The 18794-nt window shown below is 35.9% G+C and overlaps 1 protein-coding gene across 1 annotated transcript in view; it reads left to right on the plus strand.

The window, feature by feature from the left end:
• Positions 1-17235, plus strand: part of RFT1 (RFT1 glycolipid translocator homolog) — a 30316-nt gene extending 13081 nt beyond the window's left edge. The window contains exons 8-13 of the mRNA XM_026680570.2: positions 1121-1171; positions 2720-2850; positions 6105-6249; positions 7607-7712; positions 12760-13009; positions 14182-17235. Coding sequence (XP_026536355.2) covers positions 1121-1171; positions 2720-2850; positions 6105-6249; positions 7607-7712; positions 12760-13009; positions 14182-14349 — 851 coding nt within the window. The 3' untranslated portion in view covers positions 14350-17235. The remainder of the gene's footprint in view (positions 1-1120; positions 1172-2719; positions 2851-6104; positions 6250-7606; positions 7713-12759; positions 13010-14181) is intronic.
• The last annotated feature ends 1559 nt before the right edge of the window (positions 17236-18794 follow it).

The following is an 18794-nucleotide window of genomic DNA, read 5'->3' on the forward strand; positions in this document are numbered from 1 at the left end:
AGGTTTGTAAAGATGTCCACGAGTAAACAACATGTATCATTGGCAAATGGATGGAAGATCAAAGCTTCAGGTGAAGGTACTGCATATTGTTCTTGTATAAACAAACATTTGACTATGTTATATGTACCTAAACTGAAATTTAATTTATTATCAGTAAGGGCTTTAGTTAATCTTGGTTATGTAGTAACCTTTAGGGGAGAGAACTGTATAATAGAGAAAGAGGGTAAAGGTGTTACTGCTAATTTAGAGAATGATTTATATGTGATACATGATGACCAGTTGGAGATGGCTAACTCAGTTTATAACAATGTTAAGCTACATGATTAATGTATACATTTACTACATAGATGTCTGGGGCACATTAATTTCAAAATGCTCAAAGAAACTGTTGAATTGTCAGAGGGAGTAAAATTGAAACCCTGTAGCAAGTATTTAAACTGTAATGCTTGTAGCCAGGAGAAAAGTAAGGTTACTCCTGCAAACAGACTAAATGGGTTTAAGACAAAAGAACCTTTAGAGGTTGTTTTTGCTGACATAATTGGTCCTGAGAAACCTAGTTTAGGAGGTGCCTGCTATATTTTGAGTATTATGGACCATTACTCACGATACGGTTTCTGCTATCTTGTGAAAAACAAGACAGAAACATTCCAACATTTCTTTAATTGGCTAAGGTTTGCTGAGAGAAAAATGAAAAGTAAAGTAATTACTTTAGTTACTGATAATGGGACTGAGTTTGTTAACAAAAGATTCCAAACAATGTTGAGATTGGCTGTTGTTGAGCATAAACGTTCTGCACCTTACAGACCACAACATAACTCATTTGTAGAACGAAGAGGGCAAACATTACAAGCCATGGCTCGCACTATGTTATCTGATTCAGGTTTGCCTGAAACACTGTGGGGTGAAGCCATAATGTGTAGCAATCATGTTTTAAGCAATGTAGTTAATACAACAACTGGTGAATTGCCATTCACCTGTTGGCATGGCAGAAAACCAAATTTAAGTTAACTACACACATTTGGAGTTCCAGCATGGGTGCATATTCCCTCACTGGCTTCTTAAGCCTGAGCAGGATCACTCTTTTAGAAAGAAATACTAATTGGAAATATTAATTCTATAGGTGAAAGATATGTGATGACTTTCCTGAATGTATTAAATTTTGGAGACCAAGGTAGGAAAGACTTTTAAACAAAATTTATATGCATGGAAGAAATATATGTTAACATCTAAAAAAAGTCTAAAAGCATTTTTTGACTTTTGGTGATACATATAATAAAGGTTTGAGGTACATCGTTGGTGTGTTATCTAACATCAGCTAATCTGATTATGAGGCTAAGATTACAAAGAGTCACAGTGATCAGAAGTGTGCAGTAATTCAGTTTTAAAATCAAATGTTTTAGACTGTCCATACGCAAGTGGAGTACCTCTAAAACTCTCCAAAGCAGATGTGGTATTCAGCAGGTTTTGACCAGTTCTGGAGAACCTGCAGTGCAAATTTTGAGTAGTTTGGAGAAACCGGCAAATACCACCTCTGACTGGAGATTTTATAGTATCCTTCCCTTGCCACGCCCACCACGCCACGCCCACAGAACCGGTAGTAAAAATGTTTGAATCCCACCACCGCTCCAAAGTAACTGTATTTTTCTCTCCGTAATGATATTCTAATATTAAAATGTGGAATTTAATTAATCAATTAATTGCTGCCCATTTGTATCCAATGACTCTGGGCAGCTTACAGCATGAAATACATTTAAAAACATCAGTTATAAAACAACAGATAAAACATTATTGTCCAAGCAAAACAAATTTCAATGCAAAATGACTTATTAACAGAGGTGCCTAAGATTTACAGTATCACTTTACCTTTTTGGACCTTGGAATTGAGTTCCCCATTAGAATCCCTCTGGCAGAGGCATTTAGAAATGCCATGCTCATTTGGACAGTCAAAAACCTCACATTGTTATAATGCTTTAGACTACCAGGCTATTGGTATTTCTGTGGAGAAATCAGAATTGTGAGGAGTCATATTCAGTATGAATTTATGAATAGATTGTGGCAGTTTCTAATTGTCTCCTAGTGATGCCATATGTAAACTTCAGTCATGCAGTGAACTGATTCTAAGTGTATACTTTCTTTTAATGATAATGACATATCTGATTCCATGTTAATGAAAGAACGGAATAATACCATATATGTTGCATTGGATAAATTGAGACAGCTGCCTTTCTAACATGGCAATATTCTAACATGCTGGTCTTTATTTGTCAGTGAGTTCGCAGAGCATTGAATTATAAGGATTTAAATTTAACACATCTTGAAAACATGAGATTGAAGATTTCTACTATAGTTCCACGGATGTGAAAAAAAAAAGAAAGTCTTAATGTTTTTTAAATTCTGCGTTTTGAAAAGGGATAGTTATTTTTCTTAGAATTGAAAATGATTTTCCACTTGTATGAAATAAATTTGCCACAGTAATAATTGGTCATTAATGTGAAATACAGTAGATTTTTCTGTTAGGTTGATTGTTGTTATAAAAATAAATTATTATATTATTTTAAAATTGTTGTAGAATTTATAATACTTATAATACTTTTAATCTTAATGTAATACTTATAATATTGTTAATCTTAATAGGAAAATGTTTTCAGATAGTAATTTATATTGTGAGCAGACATTAAGTTAATAATAAACATATTTATTTTTCTCCTTGTTTCCAAAGGTGTATATGATATTATAAACAACCTTGGTTCTTTGACAGCTAGATTTATATTTTTACCAATAGAAGAGAGTTTTTATGTATACTTTGCTAAAGTTCTAGAACGTGGGAAAGATACTAAGTTGCAAAAACAGGTAAGTTTAGTCTTATTCATTCGTTAATTTAACATGCTATAGAAGTAAAAAAGATGAAAGTATTATTGATCAATGTTTTCTAAAGCATTAATGCATGTTTTCACTAGAAAGAGAGAGGAAAACTGATGGATGTATAATTAAGCATAGAATGGAGAATGTGTGTAGGATTTTTTCTTCTTCTCATGATATATAGAACCTCTATATTATGAGAGAAAGCTATTTGGTGAAACTGAATGGTGAGAAAATGAGGACGGGTAAAAGGAAGGAATATATTTGTTGGTGTTTTACAAATTGCTCTCTGAAGTTAATAGAAGGTCTAAAAGGCTGAGGGATAAATGTATGGATGATATGGCCTCAGAGGCAACTTCCTTCACCATTAGTCTCTGGGAACAGCAACTGGAGGATAATGAACTCTTCCCAGAAAAATTTATTTGTCTGATTTCTAAACACAGTGCTGGTCTTCTGTCCTTCCAAGAGGCCTCTTTATATGTTAATTAGTCCTATGGTACTTTAGAAAAAATCTTGATGTATCATGGCTTTCAAAAAATGTTAAGGAAACACATTGTCCTATAAGCGATGTGTGTGTGCAAATAAAGGTATATGTACAGAAAACGCACACACATACACACACACACACACACATTCTAAAATTATATTAGAATTTGTGATTTAAAAGCAGGATGTTATTTTCAATTAATTTCACTATAGTAAATTATTTTCGGCGAAAGAACTCAGGATTGGATTGCTAGCTCTTGAATAAGTATGAATATACATTTCACATAAGAGTTTGTGAGTAAAATGCAAAATATTATGTAGAAGTAATATTACATAATTTACCTACAGACTTCTTTATTGTGGGGGAAAATTGAAGGAGAGTGCTAGGTGTGCTGTTTTGAATCCTGGAGAAAAGATCAAAATCAGTGGTTCCAAAGTGGGCGGTATCGCCCCCTGGGGGGCAGTGGATGCCTTAGGGGGGCGCTGAGAGGCAAGGGGGCTGACAGGGGGCCGCTAAGAAACAGCAGGGGGCCGCTGGAGATGAGTGGCAGGGCACAATTCAGAGGTGAGAAAAATCCCACCGACACTGCATTCGAGGCAAGGCCCCGCAGGATCATCCCATTGACTTGCACACTCTGGTACAAGGAGCTCCGCCCCAAACGCAGCATTGGGAAAGGAGAGCAAAGCCAGAGTGGCTTTTCTCTCCTTTTCAAACATCCCGCCGCCGCCATGTTCCACCCCATTGAGCCCCTTGCACTGGAGTCACCTGCCCAAGCAAGTCCGAACGGAGCGGTGCACGAAGTCAATGGGATGAGCCTGAGAGAGGAAAGAGAGAGAGAAAGAGAGAAGGAAGAAGAGAAAGAGAAAAGGGAAAGAAAGAAAAAGGGACAAAAAAGAGGGGGATGGAAGGAAGGGACAGAAAGAAAAAGAAATAAAGAAGGAGGGAGGGAGGAGAAAGATAATGAGATATCTATTCTAGTCCAATCACCTGCTCCAGCAGGGTTAGAAGGTAAGTGTGCGTGTGTGTGTTCTTCTTGTAATTTACCAGTACATTTTGGTTTTGCCTTCTTCAGAATTGGCACTGTAATACATTGGGGAAAATTATTTTTTAGGGTGGAGATCTGGTCCAATGGATCCTGTTTAAAGCCTCAACAAAATGTGAGAGCTTCCTGATAGTCTTGGTCATGTTTTGTCCACAAAACCTTTAATTAATAGAAGCCAAAGATGTTTCAATGTGCTGGCAAAGATGCTGGCAAAGATGCTTCAATGTGGAAAAGGGCCTCTAAACTAGGCCTCATTTCAATCTGATGCATCAGCTCTCTCTCTCTCTCTCTCTCTCTCCCTCCCTCCCTCCCTCCCTCTATCCCCCTCCCCCCTCCCTCCCTCCATGCCCCCTTTCTTTGTCCCTTTTTCTTTCTTTCCCTTTTCTCTTTCTTTTCTTCCTTCTCTCTTTCTCTCTTTTCTCTCTCTCTCTTTCCCTCTCCCAGGCTCACCCCATTGATTTGGTGCACCGGTCCACTCGGACTTGCTTGGGCAGGTCCCTCCAGTGCAGCGGGCTCAATGGGGTGGACCTGTGGGGCCGGCACCTAGAACGCGGTAGTTGAAAAGTAGAGCAAAGCCAGAGGTCAGTAATTTTTGCTGCAAAGAATCACAAAAGCTTCTGGGTTGTGCACAAGAAGGGACACACATGTCAATGCAATTCAGCAACATAAAATAAAAAAATACAAATAAAAAAATCAACAAGAATCGGCAAAGCATCTCTGATTAGATAATGCTTTGCCAATTCTAGTCCAATGACCTGCTCCAGCAGGGTTGGAAGGGAGTTTGTGTATATGTGTGTGCATGGCTGTCAAAACTCCAAAAACAGGACAAGTAGTTCTGGGGAGGCCAGTCATAAATTAGAACACTTGCTAAGCAACCGGCCATTAAGTGAGAACCACTTGTATTTGGTTTGCCAGTCACCAAACCATGCTCACCCAGTCATGTGACCAGCAAGCCACGCCCAATCACATTACCAGCAAACTACACCCTCAAATTAGGCCACACCCACAGAAATTTGAATCCCGCCCCTGGGTGGGGGGCATTGAGGATGAGTTTGTAGCACCAAGGGGGCAGTGGACTGAAAAAGTTTGGGAACCATTGATCTAAATCTAAAACAAACAAACAGTGCAAGATAATTAAGGCTTGGAAATCTAGGGCGTGGAAATCTGGAATCATTAAATGGCATCAAAGAGAATTTTCACTTGCAGTCATCTGGATTTTTGCAGCCTAGATAGAGTCAGGCCAAGTTAGTATCATGTTTATTTTAAGATCTGACTGATTTGCTGTAAAAGTTAAAAAAAAGTTTGATACAGTTTACAGGAGCGTTGAATGTTCTTGTTTCACCTATACCGCATTTGAAGGTAGCTGTCAAATAATTTTATTTTCCCATAGCAGATTTCCCAGTGAAATTAAGATATTTTTAATGAAGCAATTTCTACAGATCAATTTATGTCAATTAAGTTTCAGCATATTATCTACATTTAAATGTGTCCACTATCAAACATATTATATAAAAATGCTCTTTGCTTGATTGTAATAACTTCACTGTGATTAAAAACTAAACATGGCACATTATAAAGATGCCAAGAGTTTCCTATTGCCCTATGAATTCAGTACAAATAAATAAATCAATAAAATCCAATTATTCTGTGTATACATTTAGCATAATAATCTTGGAACAGTTTTGTTGTTTAAATAAATATATAATTCCTTTTTAGGATGAAATTTCGATGGCAGCTACTGTATTAGAATCACTGTTGAAACTAGTGCTTTTGATTGGCTTAACCATTACAGTATTTGGTTTTGCCTATTCGCAGTTGGCACTGGATCTTTATGGAGGATCAATGCTCAGTTCAGGATCAGGTAATATTTACTTTCTGAAAAGCACTTTCATAAATGTAAAATTATATTTTGAAAGCCTCTTTGGTAGACTTTTATCTCTGGAAAAGGTACGGAAGATTTGGAAGAACTGATGCATAGCAATCATATTATAACTAAATAGTTGTCTAGATTTTTTGCTGCTCAGCCTTAGAATAACTACATGTTGTTAGGACTGTGTAGTGACCTGATTTCAAAGGAGAGAAATGAGTCAGTGTGTGTGTGTGTAGACATACATGTTACACTTATCTGCACTTCTTTAAATCAAGCGCCTGTTTTCAACAAGATCGAAAAAGATGCCCATTCTTTCCCTTCAGATCTGGTTTTTCGAATAGACATGCTTTGTGCATCTGGATTTTTACTGTAGTAATGAGACATTACACATACAGACAAAGAGGTTGCAGTGCTATGAATACTGGGATGGTTTTCTAGGTGCCGCATTCAGAAATGGAATATCTTCCTTTGATTGAAAGATTGGCGATCATTTTGCAACCAAACTCTATATAGAGGAAGTAGGAAGGGAAATTATGCCATGAGAACCAGTGTTATATTGTGAGTGGTTTACTTCTGTACTCAGTTCATCTTTTATAATTGGAGAAGGAAACTTCTACTCTAGCTTCCTTCACCATTGGGCACACTGATTAAAGTTGCACAGGGAACAGTCGCCCAGTAACGTTTGGTGGGCTGCAGGTTCCATTCTCATAATTTAAAATACAGCAGCAACTTTTCCCTGAGACTCGAGAGAGTTGCTAGAATTGAAATATCTTGTCAACTTATCTATTTATTTGGATTGACTTTCTGTGTGGTAGCTTCATACACTCTACATACATTTATCTAGCTTTTAATGGATGATCCCATTTTTAATATAAAATTAATTTTGGAATAAGCAGAATAGATTAATCAATTGTCTTTTGGCATCTGCCGCTTTGGTGAAAAAGATGTATAATTCTGTTAATGGAATGCACATTAGAAGCAGCCATCTGGCTTGCAATAGGCTTTTTGAGCTGGTAAAGCTTTGTTTAACATTGATAGAGACCAAGAAAGCAGCAACCCAGATCTGTCTTATCAGTGAAATGGACAGCATATATTTTAATAACTAAATAAAAATAAAATAAATTGCATCCAGAGTTTAACCCATATTCAAACCTAATTATAGATACTATTTCTTATACAGTACTATGTTTGCTTTGAAACTGAATACTTGAATTAAACTGAAAATTTAAATTGCTAGATTATACTCTAAGATGATTGTGTTTTTATAATTTATTAATATTTTTATTTGCATTTATGTACAAAAATTAAGGTTATGTGTGATTGATTTACTCGTCTCAATGTTAATCAGGTCCAACTCTCCTTCGTTGGTATAGTTTGTATGTCTTGCTGCTTGCTGTTAATGGGATAACAGAATGTTTCACATTTGCTTCAATGTCTAAAGAAGAAGTGGACAGGTAATGTAAAATTGCAACAATTACCAAAAGTTAATTTTAATTCTATCTTCTCTGTAATTTAGAATGAGAAAGAGAATACAGTTTGTAGAACCTCAGAATAAGCAATAGCTTATTAAATTTGATAGCTATTCTCCCATGGATAGGAAAAAAATATTCATTTTCATGAAGAACTATTCATGAACTGAAAGATCTAATCTACTTGGGAAGTTTACTGATTGCTAGATAAGTAGTATATGTATATAACTCACCTAGTCCCTGAAGTCCCTACATGTATAATCAATTGGAGTTGAAAGATTTATTTTAATTAAGCTTCTCAAAGTCAATTTAGGGGTGTCCCCACTGAATGAAATTACACACCTGGGGTATTTTGAGGGTTGAGGGTGAACATGATCCTGGGTATAAATCTTCATTTCTTCCATTTATTCCATTAGTTCTACCACTTAGGCATAGAAGATATACATGAGTACAATTCTCAAAAAGGATAACGATTTTTGAATTATTTATACTATATTGTTTTCTAATAAAGGTAGTCCTTGACTTATGACCACAACTGAGCCAAAAACATCCATTGCTAAGCAAGACAGTTAAGTGAGTTCTACCCCCATTTTAACCACCTTTCTTGCCACAATTGCAAAATGAATCACTGCAGTTGTTAACTTAATAATACGGTTGTTAAGTGAATCTGGCTTCCCCATTGACTTTGCTTGTCAGAAAGTTGCAAAAGGTGATCACATGACTCATGGGACACTGCAACCATCATAAATACATGCCAGTTGCCAATTTTGAGCATGTGACCATGGGGATGCAGCAATGGTTGTATGTATGGAAAAACAGTCATAAGTCATTTTTTTAGTGCCATTGTAACTTCGAACAGCCACTAAATGAATGGTTGTAAGTCGAGAGCTACCTGTATATTAAAGGACTGAATTTCAAGTTTGTAGGATAGAATCCCAAGCTGTATTTGGGCAGAGGTGTTTATTGAATTGGTTTGAATCTTAGCTATGTGAGGTCCTAATAAATAAAATTGAATTCTTGGTGCAGTTCCTAATGCATATATATTTGCCTACAGCATAAAGCAACTCATCTAATTATAACATAATTTATTAACTGATCCTCGTTATATATAACAATATTTGATACTGACCTATTTTTCAAGAAGAGTTGAGAACATTGTAGTTATAAACTTTTAATTAATTTGTATGTGCCTGATCTGTATTTGGAGCAGGGAAAATAGTCAGTGAACAAAGGCTTTCAGAGTTGTTCAGGCCATAGAACCTTAGTTAAAATCTTTGAACCTGAAGGAGCCTGATGACGCAGTGGTTAGAATGCAGTATTGCATTCTACAACTCCCACAGCCAGGAGTTCAATCCTGACCAGTTCAAGGTTGACTCAGCTTTCCATCCTTCTGAGGTCAATAAAATGAGGAGCCAGATTGTGGGGACAAATGCTGACATTTGTTAAGCACTCAGAGAGTGCTGTAAAACACTATGGAGAGATATATAAGTGCTATTGCTAACCTCTGATACCTAATTCTGAAAGTTAGCTGACCCACCCTGCCCTTTTCACTAAATCTTAGAAAAATTGCCATGGGTGCCCCAAACTACATTCAAGTGATTTCCCTCCCCCTTTCCTCTCTATCATGGAACTCCATAAAGTATTCATGGAACTTTAGAAACCCTAAAGCAGCATTCTTCCTGTAACTTCTTATTTTGAACCCATATAGGGTCTTTCTAAGGGGCTTACTAACTGCAAAGTACAGCAAATTCACACTGCTTCTTCTAAGTTTCTGGTCGCTTTCCTTCTTTATTCTTGTCTTCTTTCCAGCAGTCTCTCTGTTGAGTTTAAAGTGACAGAACTTCTTATTTACTGCCTTCACTAAAAATTGGGATAAGTTCAGATATTGAAAATAACCCATGTTGAACTATATAGCACAATGAAACATCACCGTAGGAAATTTTGTTATTATGTCACAAACTGTTTTATGATTATTTTTATGTCATAAAATGTTTCATAAAATGTTTCATAAAATTCCATGAAGGACATGGGCACCAGATTTTGAAGGCATTCTATAAGTTATTCTGTTTGTTTCAAAAAGCTTTACCCTATGTTGTACTGCTTTACCCAGTTAAAGGTTACCGGAAAAAAGAGCTTTAGTGGTATATGGATAGGCTTCTCTGCCATTTCCAGTCACCATTTAGCTGAATATTTTGTACATAGTAATAAACATATGGTTACTACTAGATATGGTCCATTATGTTTATGATATTCTTTTTCAGGGAAGATAAACACATGACTCGCTTTTTAGCAGTAAGTGAACACCTAGCTGATTCATTTGCCTATAAGTTGCCATCCACATAGCTAAAATATTCTGATTTTCAAATATTCCTAGTGATCCCTCACTGAAGGTTTTTTTTAAAAATCTGTATGGTATCTTAAGCAGCCTTTAAGCAGTCATATTATTCTGAGTGGCGCCAGAGATGGTATTCAGCAGGTTCTGACCAATTCTGGAGAACCGGTAGCAGAAATTTTGAGTAGTTCGGAGAACCGGCAAATAACACCTCTGACTGGAGATTTTACAGTATCCTTCCTGCTGTGCCCTCCAAGCCACGCCCACAGAACCGGTAGTAAAAAAATTTGAATCCCACCACTGAGTGGCGCATTATGTAAATTTACAGGGATACAATAAAATGCTAGTCCGCATCAATGGTTCATAAAATATCATCAGGAACTTACTGATAGTCTTTTTAAATCTATAAAGTGCAAAGTCTTAAAACTAAGCATAGCCATTATTATTTACCTCTCCTCCAGTTCACTGGTGACAAAACAAATTAGATGCTATCTTTGGCCTCAGTGAGCAAACTCATTCTCCTTGATCCTGGGTGCCCTGACCTTTATTGATACTGATCTTTAAACCTTGTATTCATTCCACAGACTCTGCTAGAAACAGAACAATTATTCCTGAAATTATAAGTTTCAGTAAAAGGGTTAGCCTTTAAATACAGTGCAGCACCTTCTTGGGAAAATAAACTTCACCATAAAGGTCTGCCTTAGGTCTTTCTATTATGGCTGTGAACTAATTTCAGTACTGTGACTGGCATAATAATAGCTGCCAGCTTTCTGTTAACTTTACTCTGACACCACTATATGTTGTGGAGGTCTTGTACATAAAGAAATCAAACTTTGCTTCTAAACTTTATAAGTAAGTAACACTTGTTCAGTGAACCTATTCTGTTTTTCTTCTGCTGAAAAATTCAGATGTTACATATGCTAACTTTATTGACTAAGGATATGTGTCTTACGTATTTCAGTCAAATTTAACTTCATAGAAAATTTATCCCACTGAAAATAAATGATTAATTAAATGTTTTAACATTTTGAATTACATATTTAAGATAACATAGGCTTCTCTGCAAATTCCTGTCACCGTGCAGTTTCCATAATTTTGTTTTAAATTGACTTTTGATCAAGTAAAATGCATTTCAGAGAGTTGTAAGATATGATTAATTGTAAATTCCCAGTAAAGCTATCCTCTAGTGTGAAAGGCAAAAACCTTGAAGATGTTCATTTTAGCATTCTAGTTCAAGATCAGAATAATCTTGAATTAATCCTCATTTTCATGAATTTATCATTAATTCCCACTTTCCATGCATGGGAGTCTTGCATTAAAGAACCTCCTTAGATAGCATATGAGTGTGAAGAAAGCAGAGACATTGAAATATCAAAAGGATATTTAAGATACTATTTATACTATTTGATCAGTGGCAGAGCAAAACTGTTCTCTATACATAAAGGTATAGAGAGAAAAGATTAAATGTTTCATTTTAAATTGACATAAATAGATGTCACTGTTTATAAGCCCATAGCCATATAACAGAAATATTAATATTGACAGGCAGTCCTTTAAAAACACAATTGCCATTCAATGCATATTTGTGGCTGTGTTTGGACTATCTACCTTTTAGTTCAGTTTTTAGACTTCAGCTTTTCATTAGAGCCTTTGTTTTTTTGAAAATGGTTGCTTGTGTTTTGTTATTTATATCTTCCTTATATCCATCTCATTTTATATCATCTGGTTTGGACATAATGCCAAACTACTCTTTAGTATGACATACACAAACTTTCTCTCTCTGTGGAAGTATGTCAAGAGATCAGACATTTTAAATCTCTTGTTTAATTTACATACTTTTATCATTATAGCTAAGTCCAAAACTAATGTTTATCTTTGTAATAATAGTTAAGGGACTAAGTCAGGATCAGCAGCTGTGGTAGGTAATTGGTTTTCTCTGCCATGGCTATATAGCTCAGTTTGCTATACTTTGGATGTAATGATAAACTGTGCTTAAATTGAATACAGGCCTGAACGCTTTTAATCTTTTTGAGGCTGCAAGAAAAGATAGAAAAGAGAGAAGAAAAAAACATACAAAAGCTCATCATTTAGTACTGAGTCTCAGTGAGGTTTGTACCTATAATAAGACATTTTCTTAATGTTCAAAGAAGTGCATATATTGTATCTCACACCTACTTATAACGTGGATCTAGTCTGTGTCTCCTTCATTATGAAATAATCATTTTAAATGTAATTTTTTCCACAATAGTCCATAGAAAATGTGTTTTTCTTCTTTTTCTTTTAAGTTTTTGGAAGGTGGGATGATAGATGGGAGAAAAATGATAAAACAATGTTTTCTTCTGACCATTTCTGGAATAATGCTGCTCTTAGATTAGATTAATAAATTGTCTGGAATAGGACTGAACTAAAGGATGGTCAATTTACAAAAGTCAGACATTCAGAAAATGAGCGAAACACAAATTCAACACTTGAATAAAATTTCATGGTTTAATTTACTTCCTGGGTTGGTTTCAAAGAAGGGAACTGGAACTCACCTACTCCATATATCTACATTATAAGATATTTCAGCAGTGATCTACTGGTTTTTAAGGTTCCTAGCATATGGAACGAGTTAGAGGTTTACTTAAAGTAGCCTAAAAATAAATTGCTAAGATGCTGAAATGTGTAAAATGTTTTCACTTACTTCATTTTTGTTTTTAGGTATAACTTTGTCATGCTGGCTTTGTCCTTTGCATTTTTGTGCATGTCCTATTTCTTGACCTCTTGGCTAGGGAGCGTAGGATTTGTCCTTGCCAACTGCTTCAATATGGGGATCCGAATTTTACACAGCCTCCACTACATCTATAGATACTTTGGATGCAGCTCCTACAGACCTTTGAAGGGCCTTCTTATTTCACGATTCCTGGTTGTTGTTTATCTCATCAGTGGGATGAGCACTAAGGTTTCAGAGGTGGGTGATATTTTTTTCTTCCAACTTTGTTGTATTTAGACAAAGCAGGTGACTAAACTAGCAGTTCCTTCTATCATTTGGAGAGTTACTTTATGAAGTGCCCCTTTAATCCAACTAGGTCAAAATAGCAGCTTCTGAATTTGTCAACTCGAAGACCTTTTCTGGTTTTTTGAGCCTAAAGAAAAAAAAAGTATTGTTAAAGAGAAAAAAGTTAAATACATTGCATCATAGTTGTAATAAGCACAGTGAAGAAATGACATATTGTTGTTCCGTGTATACAGATCATACTTGCAAATAAATCTGAATGAATGTGGTGTCTGTTTCCATATACTTAGTGTGTCTGCATCTACTTATGAAATAGGTGGCACGTGGTTCGTGGTTTTTATTCCATAAATGGTTCAGAAATAATGCCAATAGGAGATCAATTCCCTTTTTAAAAATGATTTTAAAGGTTTGAGTAAAGCTCTTTATCTGATTATCATGCTGCAGTGTCTCTAGCAGCTTCCATTCTGCTAGAGTTGTGAATGGTGGTTAGAGTGCAGTACTGCAGGTTACTTCTGCTGACTGCCGGCTGATGCAATTTGGCTGTTCAAATCTCACCAGGCTCAAGGTTGACTCAGTCTTCCATCCTTCCAAGCTGGGTAAAATGACGACACAAATTGTTGGGGGAAATTGTTGTAAAAATCGCTTAGAGAGGGCTGTAAATGGGGGGGATTCTGCCAGTTCAGGTGAACTGGTGGTTCCGGTGATCATTTGGCCCACCCATTCGCCCCTGCTCTTTCCTGTGGTTTGTTTCTTTGTTTTGGAGCACAGCTGATTCGCGCGGCAGAGCGGTTTTGCTGCGCCTCAGCTGTTTTCCTCATAATGAGCTTTTTAAAATGGTGTGCATGTGCACAAAGCGTGTGTTTGGCGCGCATGTGCGTGCACCGAACCACTTGTTACATCGGTTGAATAGCACCACTGGCTGTAAAGCACTGTAAAGTAGTATATAAGTTTAAGTATTATTGCTATTGCTATAGGGTAGGGCAATTTTGCAAGACAATGATTAAGAAACAGGTTATAGTCTGTAGGTGATATTATTTTTCCTTTACCTTAGAATCAAAAGCATTAACCTGGTGGTAAATTAGGTTTGCTTTCTTTGTCATAGTAATTTTAGTTTCTTTTCTTTATAGGTGTTTCTTTGCTGCGATAAAGGGTGGATGGCCAGATTAATTCATGTCACAGTTGGAGCACTTTGCCTTACAGCAACTCTCACGACAATATTTTTCACAGAGACAAACCTAATCCATTTTGTTAGAATTCATATTTTATCAAGATATTCCAAAGAACAATTAAAATAATGTTAAGTATGTATTTGAGCCAGTATGTGTGAGGGGAACCTTTACCTTTAAATATGTATTTTATATAGGGATTTGTATTTACATGGAAATTATTATACAAAGATGTATAAAGATGTAATGTTTCTGGTAATTATCTGATTGAAATATTGAAACAGACATACATGGAATCCTCTCTTAATGGCCAGTCATTAAGTGAGGATTCCTGTATGTCTGTTTCAATATTATCACTTAGCAACTGTTCAAAATTACAATGGTCTTCCCCAGAACTATATGCAACCTGATTTTGAAGTTCAGATGACTATACTCTCCTCTGGGTTCACGGAAGAGTGTTTTGGGTTCTTGGCAACCAGCTCACAATTATGGCTGATTACTACATACTTGTTCTGACCAAGGCTTTCTGAGAGTGTAACAATCACATGCTGTTCCCCAAAACCTTTTTTAAAATTTACTCTTGAGTTGCCCCTTTTGTCTTAACTGTTCTTGCCTTCTGGCAGCAAGCGTGCACTGGGAACAGGCTCCCCCTGTTCCTCTGCCTCACTGATGTCAGATTCTGGAGGCTCCTGAGTTAGCACATAACTCTCAGATGGCTCTGGCCCAATTTCTGTATCAGACGGAGATCTTTCGTCCGAGTCCTCCCCAGACTCCAGAACTGGCCCATGTTCCTTCCCCACTGTCCGACTCTACTGCCAGCTCCGCAGGCCGTTGATGGACCACAACAATACTGCAGTCATTTGACTGCAATTTTTGACATTTCTACTCCTGGTTTCCAGCAGGAAAAAAAAAAAAAAGCCCGTTGGGAAAAACACATTCATTTTACAACTGTGGCATTAACTTAATGAATATGGTGTTTCCTTAAAAGTTTCTAAAAACAATCATGGTCACATGGTGATTCTCTAAACAACTACCATGACTTAACTACCATAATTCCAGACTCAATTACATTAGTAAGTTGAGGACTACCTAAAATAAAAAAAATAAAAAAATTAGGTTTTGAGCCTGAAACATTTTAAACTGACAATCTTGCCAGGTGCCAGCAATTTTTGTGAATGGAGTTGTTTTTTAAATGTATTTTATGCTGAAGGTTACTGCTTCAGAGGGTTCTGGTTGTTTGGAATGCCTTATAATGATATACATGGAGGAATTTAAGTGTGAGCCAGTGTGGTGTAGTGGGTAATGTGCTGGACTAGGAATGAAGAGATTCAGATCCTAGTGTCCTCTCTTAGGCATGAAAGCCAGCTGAAAAAAAATCTACTCACACCAGATCAGTGGAGTAAAATATGGTCCATAACCTTCAATGAAGAGGATTTCATTCTGTGAGGGCTGATGAATTGATTTGAGCCGATTATAAAAACATGGGGGAAATATACTTTTTTCTGTCTGATGAAAACTGTTTTTTTTTTAGTGGGAAGGGATAACCAGATATTATTCAGGAGTTAAAATAGTAATTTAACTGCACTGCTAAAGTAAGCATAAAGCAAGCATATGGGATTTTTTTTTCTTAAAAAATCATAATTGACTGTCAGAGATTTTACTTAATTTTTATACCATACTTAAATATTGCAAATGCAAATATTAATACATTTTATAAATATTTGAAATGTAACATCAAATGTTATAGCAATTCTATTTAAAAAATAATAATTCACATGAAACCATGTTATAACATTTAAGGGGAATAAGGAAAATTATCTGCAAATTTAGAACAAAAGCCACATTAATGTGTTAAAAAAAATATGGAAAGACTAATATACTGATATCTATAACTGTAGCATGGAAAGCATTAGTAACATAACATTTAATGTTATGATTATCTAGCATCAGTAAATAAAGCACAAATTTAAGTGTTTCTATAAAACATGCAAGTAATATGTTTCCTTCGATTTTAGATATTACATTTCAGTAGCAAAGCTCAGGTAAAGCATGCTTTGTTAAAGTCACGGGCAATTATGTATCACTAAATCACTTTGTCTAAATATTGTTAATCTTTATCACGTACAAGCTTCAAGAAACCTTGGAAGACACATTTGATTTGTTTTCTTGAGTAACAAGTAAGTGGCATTTTCAGAAGCAATGGGAGTAGCTAATCTTCCCAGGCCATATTCCTCCTGAGAGCCATAAATGCTCTACAATCTCTTGCACAAGCTACTCAGCTATTCCACAGCGTCCTTAGTTCATAGTTGTAACTTTAAGGGGTGCGAGGACTTCTAGGCTCAGAAGGATCTAGTAAGCATAGTTTTCTCTCTGCCCCTCTTTGCTGGCAATGCAGAAGTACTGGATCATAGGAGCCAAGTTTTGTATTTGTTATTTATAAATTTAATTCCAGCGTTCTGAGTTCATAACTGTTACATTAAAATGATGAGCTTTTAATGAACTGAAGGTCTTTTCATTCCTGAAAAATGTTTCCATGTTCCTGTGAAAGATTGGCATGCACAGGATGTATTCAATCAGAGGTTGGTAGAAATATTGGCTTCTGTTTCCTACTATAGAATATATTGCAGCTGCTGCCTGCTAAATTTATGACTGTCCTTTAAACAGCCTCCCAAAGGAGAGGATCTCTCCAACCCTGTTTGATTTTAATGTCCATCATTCAGAATCTCTCTACGTGATACATTTAAGGGTGCATGGGACTGAGATTGAGTTTATAAGGATTAGGACAAAGTATTTCAGATTAGTTCTCTTTTAATTTGATAAAATAATCTGTGTTTGGAATTGCAATATTTTAGTAATATGTTAATAACTCTACTAAAAACATAAATCCTCAACATTCTAGTGAGTAACCTCCTTTGGATGTGGTAGGAATGCCACGGTATTGCTTTTACAATTATGCTTTGTGGTGTGATCTAAGCAAGGCATTTAATGTTATTAAAATGAGATTCCTAATTTCAATAGTTGCGATTATTATAGTGTTGGTGGGACATAAGCACAGACTAATATGGATTAGAAACAAATATTCAAATGTAAAAAAGGCTATAGATTGGACATATGCATTCTTGAAATTGCAGAAGTAAAAGATAAAGGCTTACATAACCAGCAAGCATTTTTGAATATATTGTCAATTAGATGAAACAGTCTTTTATCTGTATGCACAAGTCTGTCTGTCTGACTGACTGACAAATAGGTTTTATATAATTGTTTTACAAAATATATTTTAATAAAGCTAATTAAAGATGAATAATAGCAGAAATATGCTTTGTGAAATTCAGAAGGGAGCCAGTTGCTGATATCAAATTGCATCTTCTCTCATTTACTTAATGGCAATCAGTTCTACTATGTCATTTTAGTTTTCAAATAAAAAGCCATGGAATATCAGGGGAATGCAGCAATATTGAACCAAATTGATCCATTAATGAAATACTATTTTAATAGTATATTAAGAAGCTTGGAGGGTAGACTCCAGGTTAATATCTCAATTGTAGTTATTATTTCCAACTGTTCTTCTATTAACTAAGTTGAATGTCATGGATTGCAGAGAGTAGTTTAGTTCATTTTCTGTAAAGTCATAAAAATTCTGGCAGATTTCAGAAAAAAGAAGAAGAAAGCCTGTTGGAATTTTAATCCACTTTGCACTCACAGCTTGTGTATTCAGCTTGATGCCAAACATTTTCTCTACTGAAAATGTAATTATTCTTTTGAATGTGCTGGTTTTATTCCTCTGGTGGCCTGCATCTAGCAAAGTCTTCTTGAGGAGAGGAGCCCATTAAATTCAACAACCTGTGTAAGGCTGAGTTAGGCCAGGAGCAGAACAGGTGCTCAAGAGCTAATATCTAATTACAAAAACGGGAAGCAGTTATATAGAAAAAAAAAAAAAAGCTAAAAGCATCAGTACAAGAAACAGTGGACTTATTTACCCAGGTGAGAACAGTCAGCTTAATTTGTGGAAAATAATGGCCTCCATTGTAGCTGAAGAAAATAGATACTGAAAACCTGCATTTCAGACACACATTTGCAAATAAATAGGTTTATTTCTCACTGAACTAGTTAAAAGTACCAAGGAACTGAGACGTCAGCAGATCTGTATACAACTATCTGCACTGATCCTGAGTTCACCAAAGACAGAACACAAAGTGGTCCCCGCTTTCTTTTCTTCCTCACACTTACTCTGGAGAGTTGATACTTTGCTCTGGAAAGAAATATTCCTTGTGAACTGACTGATTTTACTTTCCAGGGATTTTCTCATTTTTTCCCCTTCTTGTCAATCACAGCTAAGGCATGTTCATGCAACAACAAAGTCCTATATGAAACAATACACAATTTTCTGTGAACTGTAACAACAAGAACTTTGAAAATTCACCTTAGCCTTTCTCAGATGTCTTAATCGACATCTTTAGATATCTTAAAACTACATTTTTTAAAAGACTCCCCTACCTCCTAGCTGGTTTGCCTCGATGAAGAACGTGAATAAATGTCGTCTTGGTTGTTGTTTGCCACCTTCTCTCATTTCCTCT

Source organism: Notechis scutatus, chromosome 2 (genome assembly GCF_049901735.1).
Source record: "Notechis scutatus isolate UNSWTSFEM ecotype Mainland chromosome 2, rNotScu1.2, whole genome shotgun sequence".
NCBI lineage: Eukaryota > Metazoa > Chordata > Lepidosauria > Squamata > Elapidae > Notechis > Notechis scutatus.